General features: G+C 36.6%; 1 protein-coding gene across 4 annotated transcripts in view; it reads left to right on the forward strand.

Annotated features, from left to right (window-relative positions):
* Window positions 1–17,919, forward strand: part of Gbeta13F (guanine nucleotide-binding protein subunit beta-1) — a 191,752-nt gene that overhangs the window by 150,926 nt on the left and 22,907 nt on the right. For 3 of the 4 annotated variants that reach the window (XM_069835226.1, XM_069835243.1, XM_069835234.1), the window contains exons 3-4: window positions 502–647; window positions 11,537–11,716. In XM_069835226.1, the coding sequence (XP_069691327.1) occupies window positions 502–647; window positions 11,537–11,716 (326 nt within the window). The remainder of the gene's footprint in view (window positions 1–501; window positions 648–11,536; window positions 11,717–17,919) is intronic. The other variant, XM_069835251.1, reaches the window with a different exon arrangement.

A 17,919-nucleotide genomic window follows, 5' to 3' on the forward strand; every position in this document is an offset into this window, starting at 1 on the left:
GTTCCTACTGCAAACTTTACAAACTGCCACTTACAACGTTCTGGAAATGCACGCTTCAAATATTAGGAATGGTTTTCCACTATGCCTCCATTATACGAAAGATCTTCCTGTACTGTGTTAGTTGAATTTCATTCCTGAAATGAATGAACCTGTAAAGCAGAATTGATTACCATTGATTATTTATTGAATTGTAGATAAGATCGAGGGCTACCACAGTTGAAGTTTTACGTGATTGAGCAATGGCTGATAATTTTTCGTGAAGTTTTCTCATTTAGGAAAAAGGTGCTTTTACACGCTATGAGTCTACGAATATTTTCCAGGCTTTTTCTTTATTTTCCTAAAAGAATGCAAAACTGTGGTTGCATTCTAATACTCAGACTTCAGATCTAGTGGCAGGCATGATAGCCTTGTCACTGCCGAGAGTAACATCTTATTAAAGGTTGCTTTTGTATTTTCCTTTCCTTTCATTGCATTGCATTGATGATATATCATCATTTTCAGGATGCGAGGAAAGCAGCATGCGACACAAGCCTGGTGCAGGCGACCAGCAACATGGAACCCATCGGGCGGATACAGATGCGCACACGGAGGACACTCAGGGGCCACCTTGCCAAGATCTACGCTATGCATTGGGGTTCAGACTCGAGGTAAACATGTTAATTCAACGAAACAAGTAAACTTCATAATACTGTAGACGTGTTGCATGTTTGTGAGTAGGCTTGGTAAATTGAAAAAATAAGAGATAGCATAGTTGTTCATAGTTATCAATGTTTTTCGGTTATTGGATTTTCTTTTTATCTGTCACAAAATTATTTGAAAATTTTCTTCCTTATGTTGTGCACCTCCCAAGATAGAATCAATACCTTTACGTATTGTACATAGGAGGGATGTTCAATGAAGACTGGCACTAATGTTGTAAAATGCTTTAAAGTTACTTGGCCGCAGATAAGCTCCTAGCTGTGGATGACGGGAAAATGAAAACCCCGCAGCGTAACAAGACAGTGTCACTGTATAAAAGAACTCCTGAAGGAGAAAATTCCGGCACACCGGCAACGCTGGTATAACCTTGGCAGTTGCGAGTGTCGTTAAATAAATCATAATCTAATGTGCAAATTTTAGTGTTAAAAGAGTATGAACACTCCAAACCAATATTTCCAGAATGTATGCAGGCTGTTTAACAGTAGGACATGAGTCAGTGAGAATAACAACAATCCCAATGTCATTGCTCGGCAAATGCAGTACATTTAGAACTTGTAGTACGTGACTTCTCAACCCCCACCCTCCAGTTCACCTGTACCAGTAGGGTTTGTTGACGTACTTCAGTGTGCTCACTCGCATGGTTACTAGTGGTGGCATAGTAAGAAATAATGTCCCTTTTGAAGGAAGTAAGTGAATCGAAGAAGACCTAAGGAATGTGAAGAACAATACCTATTTTTTTAGGAAGGGGAGAACATTAGATGTTTGCTGTTCCAAAAGGTGTTATTGACTTGTTAAATATAATAAATGTGCAGCAGCATCGTAAAAATAGGTATCTGAAGTGTAAGAGTTTTAATTTTTTAAGGTTCAATTAATTAAAATTCAATTCTCTAACTTACATAATAATTTCAACATAAAATTCATAATATAAGTTACTACAGTATATTTACAGGCATGTGATGATCGTGGTAAACAATTACTAGAACTAAAAAAGCAAGTTTTGTGGAAAAAACGAACGAAAAAAAAAATAAACCAGATACAATAACCAAGGCGGAATTTTTTAAGCGAGCTTTAAAGTTGCGTGGGAAATTGCTAAAGCAAAAAACCATAAAAGCAAGTAGGATTTATTAAAGTGCCTCATTAAAATAGCACAACGTGCATGTCTTCAAGAAAATAAGAATTTTGGAAAAACCACCATCATTATGATGAATAATGTTAACATTTCTGATGAGTTTTTTATTAAAAAAGAAAAATACTTTTTTGTTTGCAAAAATGTGCGTTTTTAATCCCTGTTGTTTGTAATAAATAAACGTTTCTTTTTCATTAAGAATAGCAATTAGTTCGTACTGTTTTGTATATGAGCTACCACTGAGCAGTAGCAAGGAGGGTTTGAGACAGTCTAGCATACAAGGTGAATGAAGTAGGTGGGTTTGCTATGTTCACTGTGGAATGGCTAAATGCTTAAAAATGCCTACCACTGGTTTACAGGGTTAGGTAAGTAGAGATGTCCATGCAGTCACTTCTATGTGACATGATTGACAATGATGGTGCCAGTCTTTACTGAACTTCCCTTGTATAAAGCCCAGAATTTTGATTCAGGTAACTCCTACCTAAACCCCATCCATCCATTGCTCATTCAGCTGAAGGAATTAAGATCTCAATTTTCATCAACTTTTGGCTGATGAAGTTGTTGTAGGCAGAGTCTCACCTGCCACTTGTGAATTAGCTCGTTACTTATGATCATTTTGTCGTATTTCGACTTATCACTTGCAAATTTTGATACAAGTTACAGGAGTTTAAAAATGAACTGCCCTTGAAACTATCCCCTGCTTACCTGTTGCATGTATGCAAGAGCTATCTTCTTTAACATTGTGTGAAAGGCATAGTTATGGGTTCGAACCTCACCTAGGTGATATATTTCTCCTTTATCAGTTTGATGTCCTGTGTTTTAGGTGGGAAACAAATGTCATTAAGACCCCATATCATTATATATCTCTTGTGTGGTCATATAATATGGTAGAAAAATTCCATAAAAATAGACGAGAGTAAACTCTACCTTTCGGGATCCTTGATATAATTATCTGACTGCTATAGCACAGAATTTGACTCCCAGTCGGCAGGTCGAGCATCGGCCAGTGAAATGCTGCCTATAGTGGCTGAAATAGAAATGGATTGTGGAACCTGCCTTACAGTAGATGTTGAAAGTGTCGTCCTTTCACTTGTATACAAGCTTGCTTGTTATCGCGAGAATATGTTGTAAATGATCTGCCAGTTAATATCTTATCTAGGGTTCGCTTATTCGCGGATGATTGTATGTTATACAGGGAAATAAAAAGTCATGAAGATACTACTCTTCTCCAGAATGACCTCAATAGAATAAATGATTGGGCAATAGCCAACAAAATGAAAATAAATTCTCTAAAGAGCAAAGCCATCAGCTTTACAAGGAAAAGAAATAAAATAGTCGCATCGTATACGTTAGGGGGTGAAACCATTCCGGAAGTTAACAAATGTAAATACCTCGGAATAACATTTAGCAGCGATCTCGGCTGGGGGGAACACGTTACAGACACAGCGGGAAAAGCATGGAGAGCGTTACACTTTGTGATGAGGGTACTAAGAAAAGGTTCTGATAAATCGAAAGAGATTGCATATAAATCACTAGTACGTCCAGTAATGGAATATGGTGCTGCATGTTGGGATCCTTACAGATTAGAACATATTAAGACACTGGAAAAGATTCAAAAACGGGCTCTTAAGTGTTGTTGGAAAAATTCACCATTAAAATGGGACACACTCACGGACAGGAGAACGCGAATTCGATTATGCGCACTGTTCAAAACATACAGAGATGAGCCTGCCTGGAAAGAAATAAAAAATAGGTTGCAGCCGCCAAATTACTCTTCAAGGAACGACCACTCATATAAATTGAGGGAAAGAAGGCAGAGGACGGACACTGGAAAGTTTTCTTTTCTCAATCGTACTATCAGGGACTGGAATGCTTTACCTGCAGACTTACTAAAGGCTTTACCAACAACCAAAAATGTATTTAAAAACAGGCTTAAGGACCTTACTAATAGACGGTAATTATACACAGTACTTAAAGGGTGTAAATGATATGTTGTTATTGAAGTGTTGTATCAGTGGAGAATTATGTTGTGTCAGTGAAGTGTGTTGTATCAGTGAAGAAGTATGTCGTGTCAGTGAAGTGTGCTGTGTAAGTGAAACGTGTTCCTGTCAGTGAAGCTGTATAGGTTATAGTGGCAGTGCAAAGTATTTGAACAGTGAAATGTTTTTGAAGTGTTAGTGAAATCAGGATAGAATCAGTGAAATGTGTCGTAGTTCCATTGCAGTGAGTGAGTTGACAGCGAAATGAGTGTAATGTTGAAAGGTACTTGTGCAGATATGAACATATACTCGTGGGTTTTAGTTCGATCTTAGTTTTAAGATACAAATTAGAATATTTCAAATGTTATTTTAAGTGATCGTTTCATTTAATTTAGTATATTCCCTGTTGTTGTTGTTATTATTATTGTTATTATTACTATTAGTATTAATTATTAGTATTATCATTAATTGTATTTTAATTAATAAGTTTATTATTGTCATTATTGAGTGTAATTAGTTACCACTGCCACCGGGTATATACCCATTGCAGTGTGAATAAATACATACATACTCATTTGTCTAAACTCATCAACTGAAATTCTAATTATTTCACGTTCAGTATTAGCCTGGGGTTTCTTTAATGTGTGGGTTTCGTACGAAACACTTTGCCTATTTTCCATTAAAACTCTTCGTGTTTTGGGAATGTTTTTTGTTCAACAGTGAATCTATGATTTCAAATTTCATCACTAGTCTTTGTATAGCACTTCTTGAAGAGGGCACTGCATTGAGATAAGTTTCAATAATCTCCCTTGTACCAGAACTGTTTTAAAGTAACTTTTACAGAGAAAAATACAATCACTGAGCATAATTTCAGTTTAGTAGTAAATAGGAACTGTTATTTCCGAAGTAGGATTAATTGAGAACCTTGTTGTTGCTTTGATTCACTACAAGCAGTCAAGTTGAATGATGACATTATCTCTGATACATATACACAGTATTTCTGATCAGATAGGAGTATAGCGCTCCTTAAAAACTTGATAACAAATAGATATCTGTGGAATAACGATTAGCACGTCTGACCACGAAATCGGATGGCCCAGGTTCGAATCACTGTCGGGGCAAGTCACATGGTTGAGGTTTTTCCTCAACACAATATGAGCAAATGCTGGCTAACTGTCGGTGTTGCACCCCGGACTCATTTCATGGCATTATCACTTTCATTTCATTCAGACACTAAATAACCTAAGATGTTGATACAGCATCGTAAAATAACCCAGTAAAAAAAAAAATCTGTAAATCTTTTCTTCTAATAATCTGAAAGACTTTTTACTATAGGGATAAAGTGAACTTTCCTTTTTTCCATTTGAGCTTGCTCTTCAACACCATCGATCTACATTTTTGGTTTTTATATATTCTGTTATATTCGAGCATATGGATTCAGACATATTTTTGATCCAATTAATCTCGTATAATTATGTAATATATTGTAAATGTTAATTATATGACTGCTTACATTTTTAGTAGAAGTAAGGTATTATTTACAAGATGTATAATCATCTTGAATTATTACCATTCAGCTTTTTTAAGTGATTTTATTTCCTATTATTGAAGTCCACTTAAATCCATATTTTAAACAAAAAAAAAAAAACATAGTTTTGTTATGAATAATTCGATATTAGGATAAATATTTTTAAAATTCATAACATTTTAAGTTACTTTCCATATCTTTTTAGCAGTTAACGCTAAGAAATAGAGCTGAAACAGCATCATTTCGTTTTTATTCTTCTGATGCTCGAAGGACGCAGTTAAAAGTGCATTTTGAATTAAGGAAGCTTTGATAAAATGCGTAAAAAATTTCATACAGTTGTGTACCTATATTGCAACATTTTAGTCCTTCATGCTTTATTGATCTGAAGTACAGAAATTTATCTTGCAATGGATTTGTAAGGAATGTGAATTGTAATATTCACTGAAGAAAATTGTCATTAATCATAGATGATTTACTGTTATACCCTACAATCGACTCCAGCCAGTTTGTTATTTCAAGCAGACACACAGTATGAATGAGCATGGATACCTTTCAATTAGTGTTGCAGTGTTTGTATGCTAATTTATTATTTGCATGTCCTGCAAGAGTTGGGAGTAACTTCAGTATACTGGTACATTAACAGGCAAAAAGCAGATCACATTAAATTTTGAAGAAATTCTTAATTTATCATTATTCAATAATTTTCATATGATTTTTAATTACACAGTTTACATTATGAAGTAAAAAACACTAAAACTTCGAACAAAACAATTTTTTTCATTGTTTCCTTTAAAGATATTTAATGTAAGCATTTTGATCTCTTCTTCATTCTTGGCAGTAAAGTGTTTTTTCCATCCTCCACACAAATTTTCGCGACTGAATGTTGTAAGGCAACTCATCTAGCACCAATCTTTGTCAGTAACAGGCATTGCCACTTCTAGGATCAATAAAAGTATCCAACTGTCACGAGATGCTACCTACCAGATAGACATGCTGGTCCTTATAAGGAATTAGATCCCATTCTTGGGGAAAGGCTTCTCACAGTTTCTCAATGTCAGAATTATGTCAACAAACTCTTATGTCCACTGGATGAGATTAAGGTCTGGGTTTCTTGCTGGCCAGTTCAGTCTTTGGGTCCCGACTTCGACAAGGTAGTCCATCACGCAATGAACAGCATGTGGGTAGGATTTTTTTATGCATGGGGATGAAGTCCTCACCAATGAATAGAGTGAATGACACCACATGCCCCGACAGAACATCCTCACTGTATCAATAGGGGTCCACACCTGTGGAGTAACGGTCAGCGCGTCTGGCCGCGAAACAGGTGGCCCGGGTTCGAATCCTGGTCGGGGCAAGTTACCTGGTTGAGGTTTTTTCTGGGGTTTTCCCTCAACCCAATACGAGCAAATGCTGGGTAACTTTCGGTGCTGGACCCCAGACTCGTTTCACCGGCATTATCACCTTCATATCATTCAGACTCTAAATAACCTAGATGTTGATACAGTGTCGTAAAATAACCCAATCTATAATCTATCAATAGGAATTAAGGCCCCTGTCATCAATGAAAATGAGTTATATATGGGCCTTAGAGGTGTTGCTGCTCCACACCATTATGGAGTCTCTTCTGTACTTTCTCCTTTCTGACTGGTGTCCTGGGGAAGAAATGGGACTCATCAATAAAGAAGATGGTGACCCATTGGTCCTTGGTGCACTGCTGGTGCACGAATTGCAGATGAATTACTCAATGCCGTAGTGTTCGCTATAGACCTGATGTGGGTATCTTGGATATCAAGCTCCTTTCCTGAAACTTTATCATTGTTGTCTCACTTATGTTCACCTGATTAACAACCTCTTCTAGCCGATTTCTTGCCTAAACCGTCATCATATGCCAATCCCAAAGTATCTGAATCTGTTGGAACACTTTCAAAGAAAGCATTAATTGCATTACTCATATAATGGAGCTTATGGCCATTATCAACTAAGGTCACAGTCCTCATTACCACATATCCTGACAGAACATCCTCAATGTATCAATAAGAATTAAGGACCCTGTCATCAATGAAAATGAGTTACATATGGGCCTTAGAGGTGTTGCTGCTCCACACCATTATAGAGTCTCCTCTATACTTTCTCCTTTCTGACTGGTGTCATGGGGAAGAAATGGGACTCACCAATAAAGAAGATGGTGGCCCATTGGTCCTTGGTGCACTGCTGGTGCACGAATTGCAGATGCATTACTCAGTGCTGTAGTGTTTGCTATAGACCTGATGTGGGTATCTTGGATATTAAGTTCCTTTCCTGAAAATTTCTTATTGTCTCACTTACGTTCACCTGATTAACAACCTCTTCTAGCCGATCTCTTGCCTAAACCGTTGTCATATGCCAATCACAAAGCATCTGAATCTGTTGAACACTTTCAAAGAAAGCACTAATTGCATTAGCCATATAATGGAAGTTATGGTCATTATCAACTAAGGTCACAGCCCTCATGACATCTTCTGGGCTAACCAGCATTCTCCCTTTGGCGAAACAAGTGAACAGCTGAATGCAGTTTAGGAAGGGATGCTTATTTGACCAACTCATCAGATGCCTGTAACCCATCAGAAGGCTGAATATTATCTTAAAATGTTTTATTGCAGACCATACTATAAAACTGTACAAATTGCATCTCTGAGCATAGGGGTTGAAAGTAGTGGATGGGATGGAACTTTATGTTGTTTAAACATAACATTCCTCCCGCAAAGATGAGAAATTACATTTTAACCTAAAAATCCTTAAACACGCTTCATATACAGGGACATCATTTTATTTTTACTAACATTTCTAATATTAACCTGGCTATACCTTTGGATTAACGGTTGGGAACCGGAAACACCGTTTGCTACCCCCTTCCACGACTGGAGTTCGATGATACTACGTAAAATACAAATAAATCACTTTACTAGGTATAGGAGGGAAGAAAAGTAGTTCATCCATTTACATAAACTAAGAAATATTGCGATTTGAGTTCGATAATTTTCATTAGGTTTTTATTTAATCAAAATACAGTACAGTATTAACAATGAGTGTTTTTACTCACGAACTGAGCTATCCATGCGGACATATTCATTATGCAGTGTATATTATACTGTCTACAGCACATTAGTGTACACTATAGAGAATGAAGTTAAAATGGAAATAATAATAACATAGATATTTAAATACATTTTTGAAAATGGTGGCGTTCATTTCGATACAGGCTTCAGTTGTTTTGTCCATATTATCACACTATAGACTATTGTACCTAATTCCAATTACCAGTTTCGTCCTTCGTACTAGTAACTCATGTTGAAATAATTCTGTATCTACTCTATAAAAGAGTACCTTACGTACTGTAAATTCATTCTTCACTTCTGCCCGATCCGAAAAGATAAAATTACTCAGACATGCTATCTACTGTCCGTCCAAGTGGTTTTGTCGCAGGGTCGTAGAAAGGGGCGAAATCACGTGACAGTTAATTACTTAAGGGGAGGTTGTAAGCCCTATCCTTGCCGTGTTAAATTTAGCAACTTCAGGTACACTTATCTCAGAAACTATTCAATCTACATCTATGAAAATTTGCACCCTGTAGTTGTGATCTTCCTTAACTACCGACTTTTTCTTAATTTATTAGTTCAGCTTACAACCTCCCCTTAACGAGATTCTTTTATTTAAGTTATTTTAAATAGTTGTATAATATTACGTAGACGTTCAATTCCTAACAGAAATTAATGTTTTCAGAAAAGACCTAAGACAGCCCAACCACTAGCCTTTACAGAGGGGCGAGCAGAAGCGGGTGGGGGAAACCAGGATGCGACATAGGCAAACGGACGACAGTAACTGTGCGAAAATATGATTAAATATTGAAAGCTCTTTCGTCACTGGAAAACGCGAACATATTTCTGGAATGTACTATACTCACTAAATCAGTACTGTTTACTATGATCGTAAGGCGACCTGTGTGGAGGATAGTTGGAAGTTTACTAGTAGAGAGGGTGGGAGTGAAGTACATTCAGAAACTCAGGTACAATAAAAATTGAAATAAAAATAAAATGATGTCCCTATACGTGATGTGTTATGATAATTCTGTTTTTACCAAAGAAATTTTAAGTGATTAACTTTTTTTTTTTTTGCTGCCATTGTAAATTTAGTCATACTAGCCATCGAATTTTAATTACGAATTTTCAAATTATTCCATCATCACATATAAATGGTGACATTTTCTTCATTATACATGTTTCAAGTTTTGCTTGAAATAATAAATTTGTATGTGTTATCAAATATAGTAGTTAATTAACAAATATTATTATATTTGTGAATGCATGTACAGCCACCAAACCAGTGTCCCATTGCCTGCTTTATTCATTCCATATTTTAAGTCTACTTACATACGCATCATGTGTCACAGTATATCCTGTTAAGTTTTATATATGTAACATAGTCAGGCTCAAGTAAAGTGTATGTCATATATTCTACCAAATTTAAGATACACATTTCAATCTTCTTTGCTGTAAATATTTCCATTTTCCTTAATTTGTTCATTGTGTAGACAGTGGAAATAATGATAATTTTAGCTGTTTCGACAGCACACTTTTTCTCTGTATATATGCTGACAACTATAAAAGTCCTCTTCATTCTTGCTTCTGCTTACTCATTTCTTATGTATCTCATATCGTGAGTAGATAAGTGCATATTATACGTCTGCAACTCTTATTTATGTCTGTCACTGTTTCCATCAAATGTTGTATCTTCGTCTCTTGCAGTTCATATAGGATTATGATTCACAATTTTTATCAGTTAATTATTGATAAAAGCTCGAAGTATTCAGCATGTAATTACAGAAGAACAGGATACAAAAATTACAGTGGGAGATGATGATAACTTACAATAATTCACTGTTTCTTTTTACATAGTAGTTGGGGAGTAATATAAGGTTATTCAAAAGTAAATTCCCATTTTGATACAGCCATATCTTCTGAACATATCAGCAGTTTGGTAAGAAAATTCCGAAAATATTTATTTTACATAATTTTTTCTCAAAATATGTGTTTTTATGTGAAATAAGATTTCATATTTATGATAGTGGCTCTTCGATCAAAGTTTTAAACTTGGTTGCGTTCTTTTATGTACATGCAGTAAAAAACATTTATGCTCGACCATGCTGAAATGTAGTAATTATACACCTGGTAGCAGCCCTTTAATGGACCTCATTAAAGTACACCTATTCATTAAAGTTCAGGTGTTCCACCAATCAGAAAACACCATTGTAGCAATATGAAAGCGCAAGTATCGATTATTCTCGGATATGAATCGAAAGACAACTAGCGAAATGTCATGGAGGCTGGAAATCCAATACTGTCACAGAAGGTTATGTTCTGTTACTATAATAATTAGCGCTAATTGTAAATAATATTCAAATAAATTCAATTTGTCATCTCGTTTTTCAATGTCTAAATCAATTTCAAGGTTATATCAAGGTCAATGACATTTGTTCCTCGGAAAAAATCAATACTTTCGCGTCTGCGCACATCTCACAATTTACGAGATATTGCACAAGGTCAGTTCCGCTCCCCAGTCAGATAAGAATAACATGAATACTTATGAATAATTTCAAGTTAGAAATATGGTCGAGCATAAAAAGTTGTATGAAACTTGCCTATAATGGTAATTAAGACGCTCGCGTCTGAATTACTACCATTATAGGCTCGTTGCATAATGTACTATTATTTACCTAAAAATCCTATCTCTAGTCATAACTTGCACGACCTTAATACAGAAAAATTTGGAGCAAGAATGAATTCTGAGAGGATACCCAAATTAATTTTGAAATATTGGACAAAAGGAACAAAACATTTATAAACACCCCTTAAAAGATTCTGTACTATATAACCCATAAAATTATAAGAAGAAATATTATGATTCAATGTTATCACTACCAGTTGGTCTACATTGAATTGAATTGAAACTCTTTTTTTTCTTGACTACTCCATTCATGTAACACGGATTGCTGTCACATCATTTGATGCGTTTTATTTTTTTAGTCTTGAAAGTAGTTGCATCCCCAGCTTTTGTATTGAGTTTAGTGGCTGCTGTAGTGCATTGTAGATGTTGACGCACGGCTGGGGGCAGTGGGCCGCCAGGCCGGAGTCTCCCTCAAGTAACGGGCAGTTTGATGCAATGCTCTAGTGTTTGCAGGAACTTAGTGTCGGCCTCGCAAGATGGAAAGCTGATCGTGTGGGACAGCTATACCACCAACAAAGTACACGCCATTCCCCTGAGATCGAGCTGGGTCATGACCTGTGCCTATGCCCCCTCTGGCAGTTATGTTGCTTGTGGGGGGCTCGACAACATCTGTTCAATATACAGGTATGTATGGTGTATGTTTCTGTTCACACAGGTATGTACTATATTGCTTGTGATAGTAGTAATTTAACATTAGGGTTGCAAAAATTAGTCTTATATTTTGAAACCAGGTATGTTTAGAAATAGTTAGAATGCACAATGGGCAATCAAACAGTAATTGCTTTGCAGCATTATACATATTTATTCCTTTAAAATCACATAAAATACCTTACTTACTTACAAATGGCTCTTAAGGAACCTGAAGGTTCATTGCCGCCCTCACATAAGCCCGCCATCGGTCCCTATCCTGTGCAAGATTAATCCAGTCTCTATCATCATATCCCACCTCCCTCAAATCCATTTTAATATTATCCTCCCATCTACGTCTCGGCCTCCCTAAAGGTCTTTTTCCCTTCCAGTCTCCCAACTAACACTCTATATGCATTTCTGGATTCGCCCATATGTGCTACATGCCCTGCCCATCTCAAACGTCTGGATTTAATGTTCCTAATTATGTCAGGTGAAGAATACAATGCGTGCAGTTCTGTGTTGTGTAACTTTCTCCATTCTCCTGTTACTTCATCCCGCTTAGCCCCAAATATTTTCATAAGAACCTTATTCTCAAACACCCTTAATCTCTGTTCCTCTCTCAAAGTGAGAGTCCAAGTTTCACAACCATACAGAACAACCAGTAATATAACTATTTTATAAATTCTAACTTTCAGATTTTTTGACAGCAGACTAGATGATAAAAGCTTCTCAACCGAATAATAACACACATTTCCCATATTTATTCTGCGTTTAATTTCCTCCCGAGTGTCTTTTATATTTGTTACTGTTGCTTCAAGATATTTGAATTTTTCCACCCCTTCGAAGGATAAATCTCCAATTTTTATATTTCCAATTCGTACAATATTCTGGTCACGAGACATAATCATATACTTTGTCTTTTCGGGATTTACTTCCAAACCGATCGCTTTGCTTGACATAAAATACCTAAACAGAAAAAAAAACTAATTATAAAGAGTTGTTTATACATATTTATTTTTGTTTTTCTCATTTTTTATGACATAGGCTGATCGCTATCATGCCCCACTATCCAGTATGTAACTGAAATTCATAATATTTCAATTAAAAATCTTCAAAATTAGTTTCATTATTTGAACACTCTCAGTAGGAAAACCAAATTTGATGTTTTCTCTGTACCGAGTCTGTTTCTATTTTTACAATTAACTATTGCAAATGCACTCAACACTAGCAGAGAAGGCTTTAGTTGGAATAATTACAGAGAATACTTTGTCATTTTTATAGCTTTTCCACCACTCATTTGATGCCATTCCCCCTGTTACCTATGGTGCAAAGAGAGCTTCTTGGAATGATGGTGATTTAGCTTCAGCTGTTACAATAACTGTTAACAGACGGTTACTGAATAGTGTTTTCTTGTAAAATTCAGAGCTGTACTTTTATTTTTCTTTTGTAGTAAGGTCCATTTCCTTAATTTTTTTTTTCTTTGGATCCAACATATGCAAGAAAGTGTGCTGGAGTTAAGACCAGGTGGTATCTGTTTTAATTTTCTTCTTACATTCTGGTCAGTAACAGTAAGAGCCTTCATTAACTCTTTCCATGCGGTAATAATTGACTTTGAGATGATGAACTTGATCTGTTGTACTCTGTTCAATGCTAGTGGAATGGTTTTAGTAGCAACATCGTATCTTCAGAATTGTCAGAGTTAACTTTAGAGACTTGTTGGCTACTCTTATCAGCTATTCATGATTATTCCTGAAGTGCTTCAAAACACTGACCACATGTTTTGTAATGTGTGCCACCTGAAGATCATTACTCAAAAACTTTAGAATGTGGGCAGAAAACCATTTGTAATAAAGATCAAAATCCTTTTTATGTTCTAAAAACACATTTTGGTATCATCTGCTGCTTTGTCTGTGACAACAGTCCTCACATTTTGTTTCTGCTTCACAGTTTGTATTGCTTTTACGTACATAATTGGCTAATTGTGAACATTTGACAATCAGTGGAATTCTACATAGACACTTTTATTTTCAACTGTATTACACAATTTTGATGTTTCTTCTTCAAAAGTGGAATTAAACAGTTCTGAATGAGGAGTGCAACTAGGTTATGCATATTCTTCATATTATGGGTGGTTCTAATTGAAGTCACACCCAGTAGTCCAAGGGTAAAGCACTCTCCTCTAGATGTAAGGGTTGCAGGTTCAAACCCAGTTGGGGGTCGATGGATTTTTCAGGATGCAAAAATCTGGAGCGTAAGTCTTCTGAGAGGGACTTTAAGCTCTGTGTCTTGTGTCAGAGTTAACTGGAGGAATGAACTTACTTACTTACTTACTTACTTACAAATGGCTTTTACAGAACCTGGAGGTTCATTGTCGCCTTCACATAAGCCCTCCATCGGTCTCTGTCCTGAGCAAGATTAATCCAATCCCTGGCATCATATCCCAACTCCCTCAAATCCATTTTAATATTATCCTCCCATCTACGTCTCAGCCTTCCAAAAGGATTTCCCCCCTCAGGTCTCTTAACTAACCTTATGTTGGAGTTTCGTAACAGGCTCTTTTTTACGGTGATGGGTTGTTAGCCCTTCGCCCAACCCCCAAGCTGGAGGACCACCCCTTATCAGCTGTCTGCGAGGGATCCACAATACATGGGAGGAATGGACTACAATTAAATTATTGTATGAAGATAGATTAGATACAGTAAAAGAAGAGGTCGAATAGGAGACGTAAATATAAAAAGAGATAAAATAAAATATGCAGTAAAGAAAGGGAGCCACTAGCATAGGTCAGGAGTAAGAAGAAGCTGGTGTCCTGATCGAAGGTGGTAGTCGGCTATAGGTTTGAATCCTGCTTGGGCAGATTACGCTGTTGGTTTTTTCAGAGGTTTTCCCAACTCCAAGGTGAATGTCAGGTAATTGTGATGAATCCCCGGTTTCATTTGGCTGTCAGTAATTTAGCAAACGCCAGATAACCTCGCAGTTAGTGAAAACCCCAGTTAAAAATAAAAGGAACACAGAAAAAATGAAGGCCAGAGTACTGGAAATAACGAAGAGAATAAAAAATGAAGAAAGGAAGATATTAGATGTGCTAAATTTCTTTATTGATTAAAATGAGACCCTGCTGAGCTACTGGGCCCAAATGTAGTTTTTCCTGCAGAATCAGTGTCACCAGAGTAGTAATTAAAATTGAAATGCAAATTCTGATATTTAAGCAAAGAATCGAAAGGCTTAGGAATAAATCGGATAAATATAGACTTGTAAATAAGCAATTTAAAACAGAATGTTTCTGTCAATTTACAGCTTTGGTTAGGATAACAATGGGCTTTTTTGGAATTATTAATTACAATAAATCATTTCTTATCCACAGCAGAAAGGTGCAATTTTATCAGTCACCATCTCATCGATAGAAATTAACGTCAGTATTTTTTTATTATTTTAAATTCTAGTGAGTTTTTTAAGTCAGTTTATTTTTAGTCTCTTGTTGTTCTTGAAGCAATAACTATGGCTATACCCTGTAAATGCAGTTAGGGAAGGACACATTGATTGTAGTTAATAATTCAGATTGTATTCCTCACACCAGAAGTTGTGAGATGAGATAATAAAAGAATAAGACATACATGTTACACAAGAAATATTAAGAGTGCCGTCTTCAACAAATTAAACAAATTGTATGCATCATTATTTTGTCCTGTAATATATGTACAGGACGCCAATTATTTAACTCTATTCAGACAGAATTTGATCAACAGACTGTAAATGACAAAATGACTCTAATAATGGAATTATTAATAAGCTTACGTCGAAACTTCCCCTCAAACTACACATACACTGTAGTTTAGATCCCAACAACACATAGACAAATATAAGAAAATTGCTGCTTGTACTAACTGTAACATTGCAAAATTAAAGTCCGAATAAAACATTATTGAAAAAAAATTAGGTAGATAGTGCCCACACCAGCCATTTTCAACTGCGAGAGAATGAAAATAGTAAAGATTATCATAGCAAAAATTGTAAAAGTAAAGGTGAAAAGAGTAGTAAAAAAAAAAGCGAGTCCACAAGAGTCAACATTCAGTAAACACAGTCTAGTATGTGAGCAGCAGAGAAGAGAATGACTGATGCACAGGCAGGGTTGCCAGTAAAGTTTGAATATCATACCAACCTTGAACTGAAGAATTGAATTTTAATTTAAAGGAGAGGGCACTACGTCCCATCACTACAACCTTATTAGATCCGTTGTGCTGACCCTCAAGCTAGGAGCATTCCCAACGCACATTGGCTGACCCCATTGAGGTTCGCTGCGTAACGTTTCACCCCATTCGTCCCTAGACCATCTCTCTCCATATGTCACCAGCTGGCTTTTATGGAATGCTACTGAATGGAGAAATGTTTACAGAATAATGTAGAATTCTGACATGGGGAAATGGGAGAACCCCGAGAAAACCCCCAACTGCGACCTTGTCTCTGTATTTTACATGTTTTTATGAAAAAAAAATTCCCCCTATTTAGAAACCACTGATTTAGATTATTTGAGTGTGCAACGGGATTTTAAATTACAACTTTAGTGTGCCACATCTTGAAAATGGTTAAAAAAGACTGCTGACCTATACAGTTGGTGCTGGCTCACTTAGTAGTAGTAGATAATACACAACTTCGCCCACTGACTTCCTAATATCACGAAGGTCACTTTCCATGTAACTGAGTGCGATTTCCCATCTTTTGTCTCTGTATATTTGTAGTTTATAACATTGGGTGATATTCACAAAGTGTGTTTCTAAACAAGTCTTGAATTCTCTGGACATCTGCTATTCGTGACACTGTTTTGAAGAAAAAATGTTTCTGTATCGAGGAAAATCAGCAAAGAGGGGACTGTAGATTTAGTCTTGGATTGTAGGCTTTTAGATTTAGTTTTGAGATTTTTTTCTTCAAGCTAAATATTTGAAACGTTGTTTTATCACTATTTATGGCCATCAAATTGTTGTCAGTCCACTTTCCTAATAGGATCAGAGCCTTTTCCATTGAAGCTTTGTATTTGACTATTTGTGGGGAAGATGTCCACATGACCATGTCGTCTGCAAAAAGAGCTGTCTTTATTTCTGAGCTTGATACAGCCGAGGGGAGAACGTTGATGTAGATGTTAAACAAGGTTGTACTCAGTACTGTACCTTGTATGTATGTATATACACCGTGTTCCGCTTATAAGTATAATAAAAGAAATAGTTATAATTTCATAACAATGCATGCAAATGGGTTAAGATTGGTACCATTGTAAAGAGGAAATTGGGAAGTTTTAATCCATTGTTGTTACTTATTTTTAGAAGACTCACGCATGCGCAGATCATTAAATAAGAGAATTCGTATCGTATCTTTAGTCAGTCAGCATGTGGACGCCACAGCAGAAAGCCTTTTGTGTGCTGTCATTAGCAGAACATAGATCCATAATTCGTGTACAGCGCTTGTTTCGCCGTCAGTACAATCTTAGACCGAGGGAAGCTGTACCGACGTACGTCTCAATAATGAAATGGGATAGGCAGCTCAGAGAAACAGGAAGTTTGTTGTCTAATGCAGGTAAACATTCCAAGCGTAAAGTGTCTGACGAAAATGTCGAACGCATTCGCGAGGCATTTCAGAGAAGCCCGCAGAAATCCATTCGACAGGCTAGTGTGCAGTTGAACATCCCACCAACAACAGTGCATACAGTGCTCCATAAAAGATTGCGTTTGCGAGCGTACAAGCTGCAACTTCATCAGATGATTACGCCGAATGATAAACTGGAACGAAAACGCTTTGCAGAAACAATGTTGGATAAAGTGGACGATGACGACACATTTCTAACTCGAGTCTGTTTCTCAGATGAGGCAACCTTCCACGTCAGTGGAAAAGTAAACCGACACAATTGTCGCATCTGGGGGTCGGAAAATCCAAGTGTCGTAATTGAACACCAACGGGATTCCCCTAAATGGAATGTTTGGTGTGGGATCATGCGTGACAGAATCATTGGTCCCTATTTCTTTGCTGAAAAGACAGTCACTGCAAACACGTACCTGGATATGTTGCAACTGTATGCTGTGCCACAACTCCCAGATGGAGCAATTTTCCAGCAAGATGGGGCTCCACCACACTTTGCCAACATGGTTCGCACATTCTTAGACGAACAATTCCCTGCAAGATGGATCGGAAGAGGATCACCGTACATCACA

This window comes from Periplaneta americana, chromosome 1 (assembly GCF_040183065.1).
Source record: "Periplaneta americana isolate PAMFEO1 chromosome 1, P.americana_PAMFEO1_priV1, whole genome shotgun sequence".
NCBI lineage: Eukaryota > Metazoa > Arthropoda > Insecta > Blattodea > Blattidae > Periplaneta > Periplaneta americana.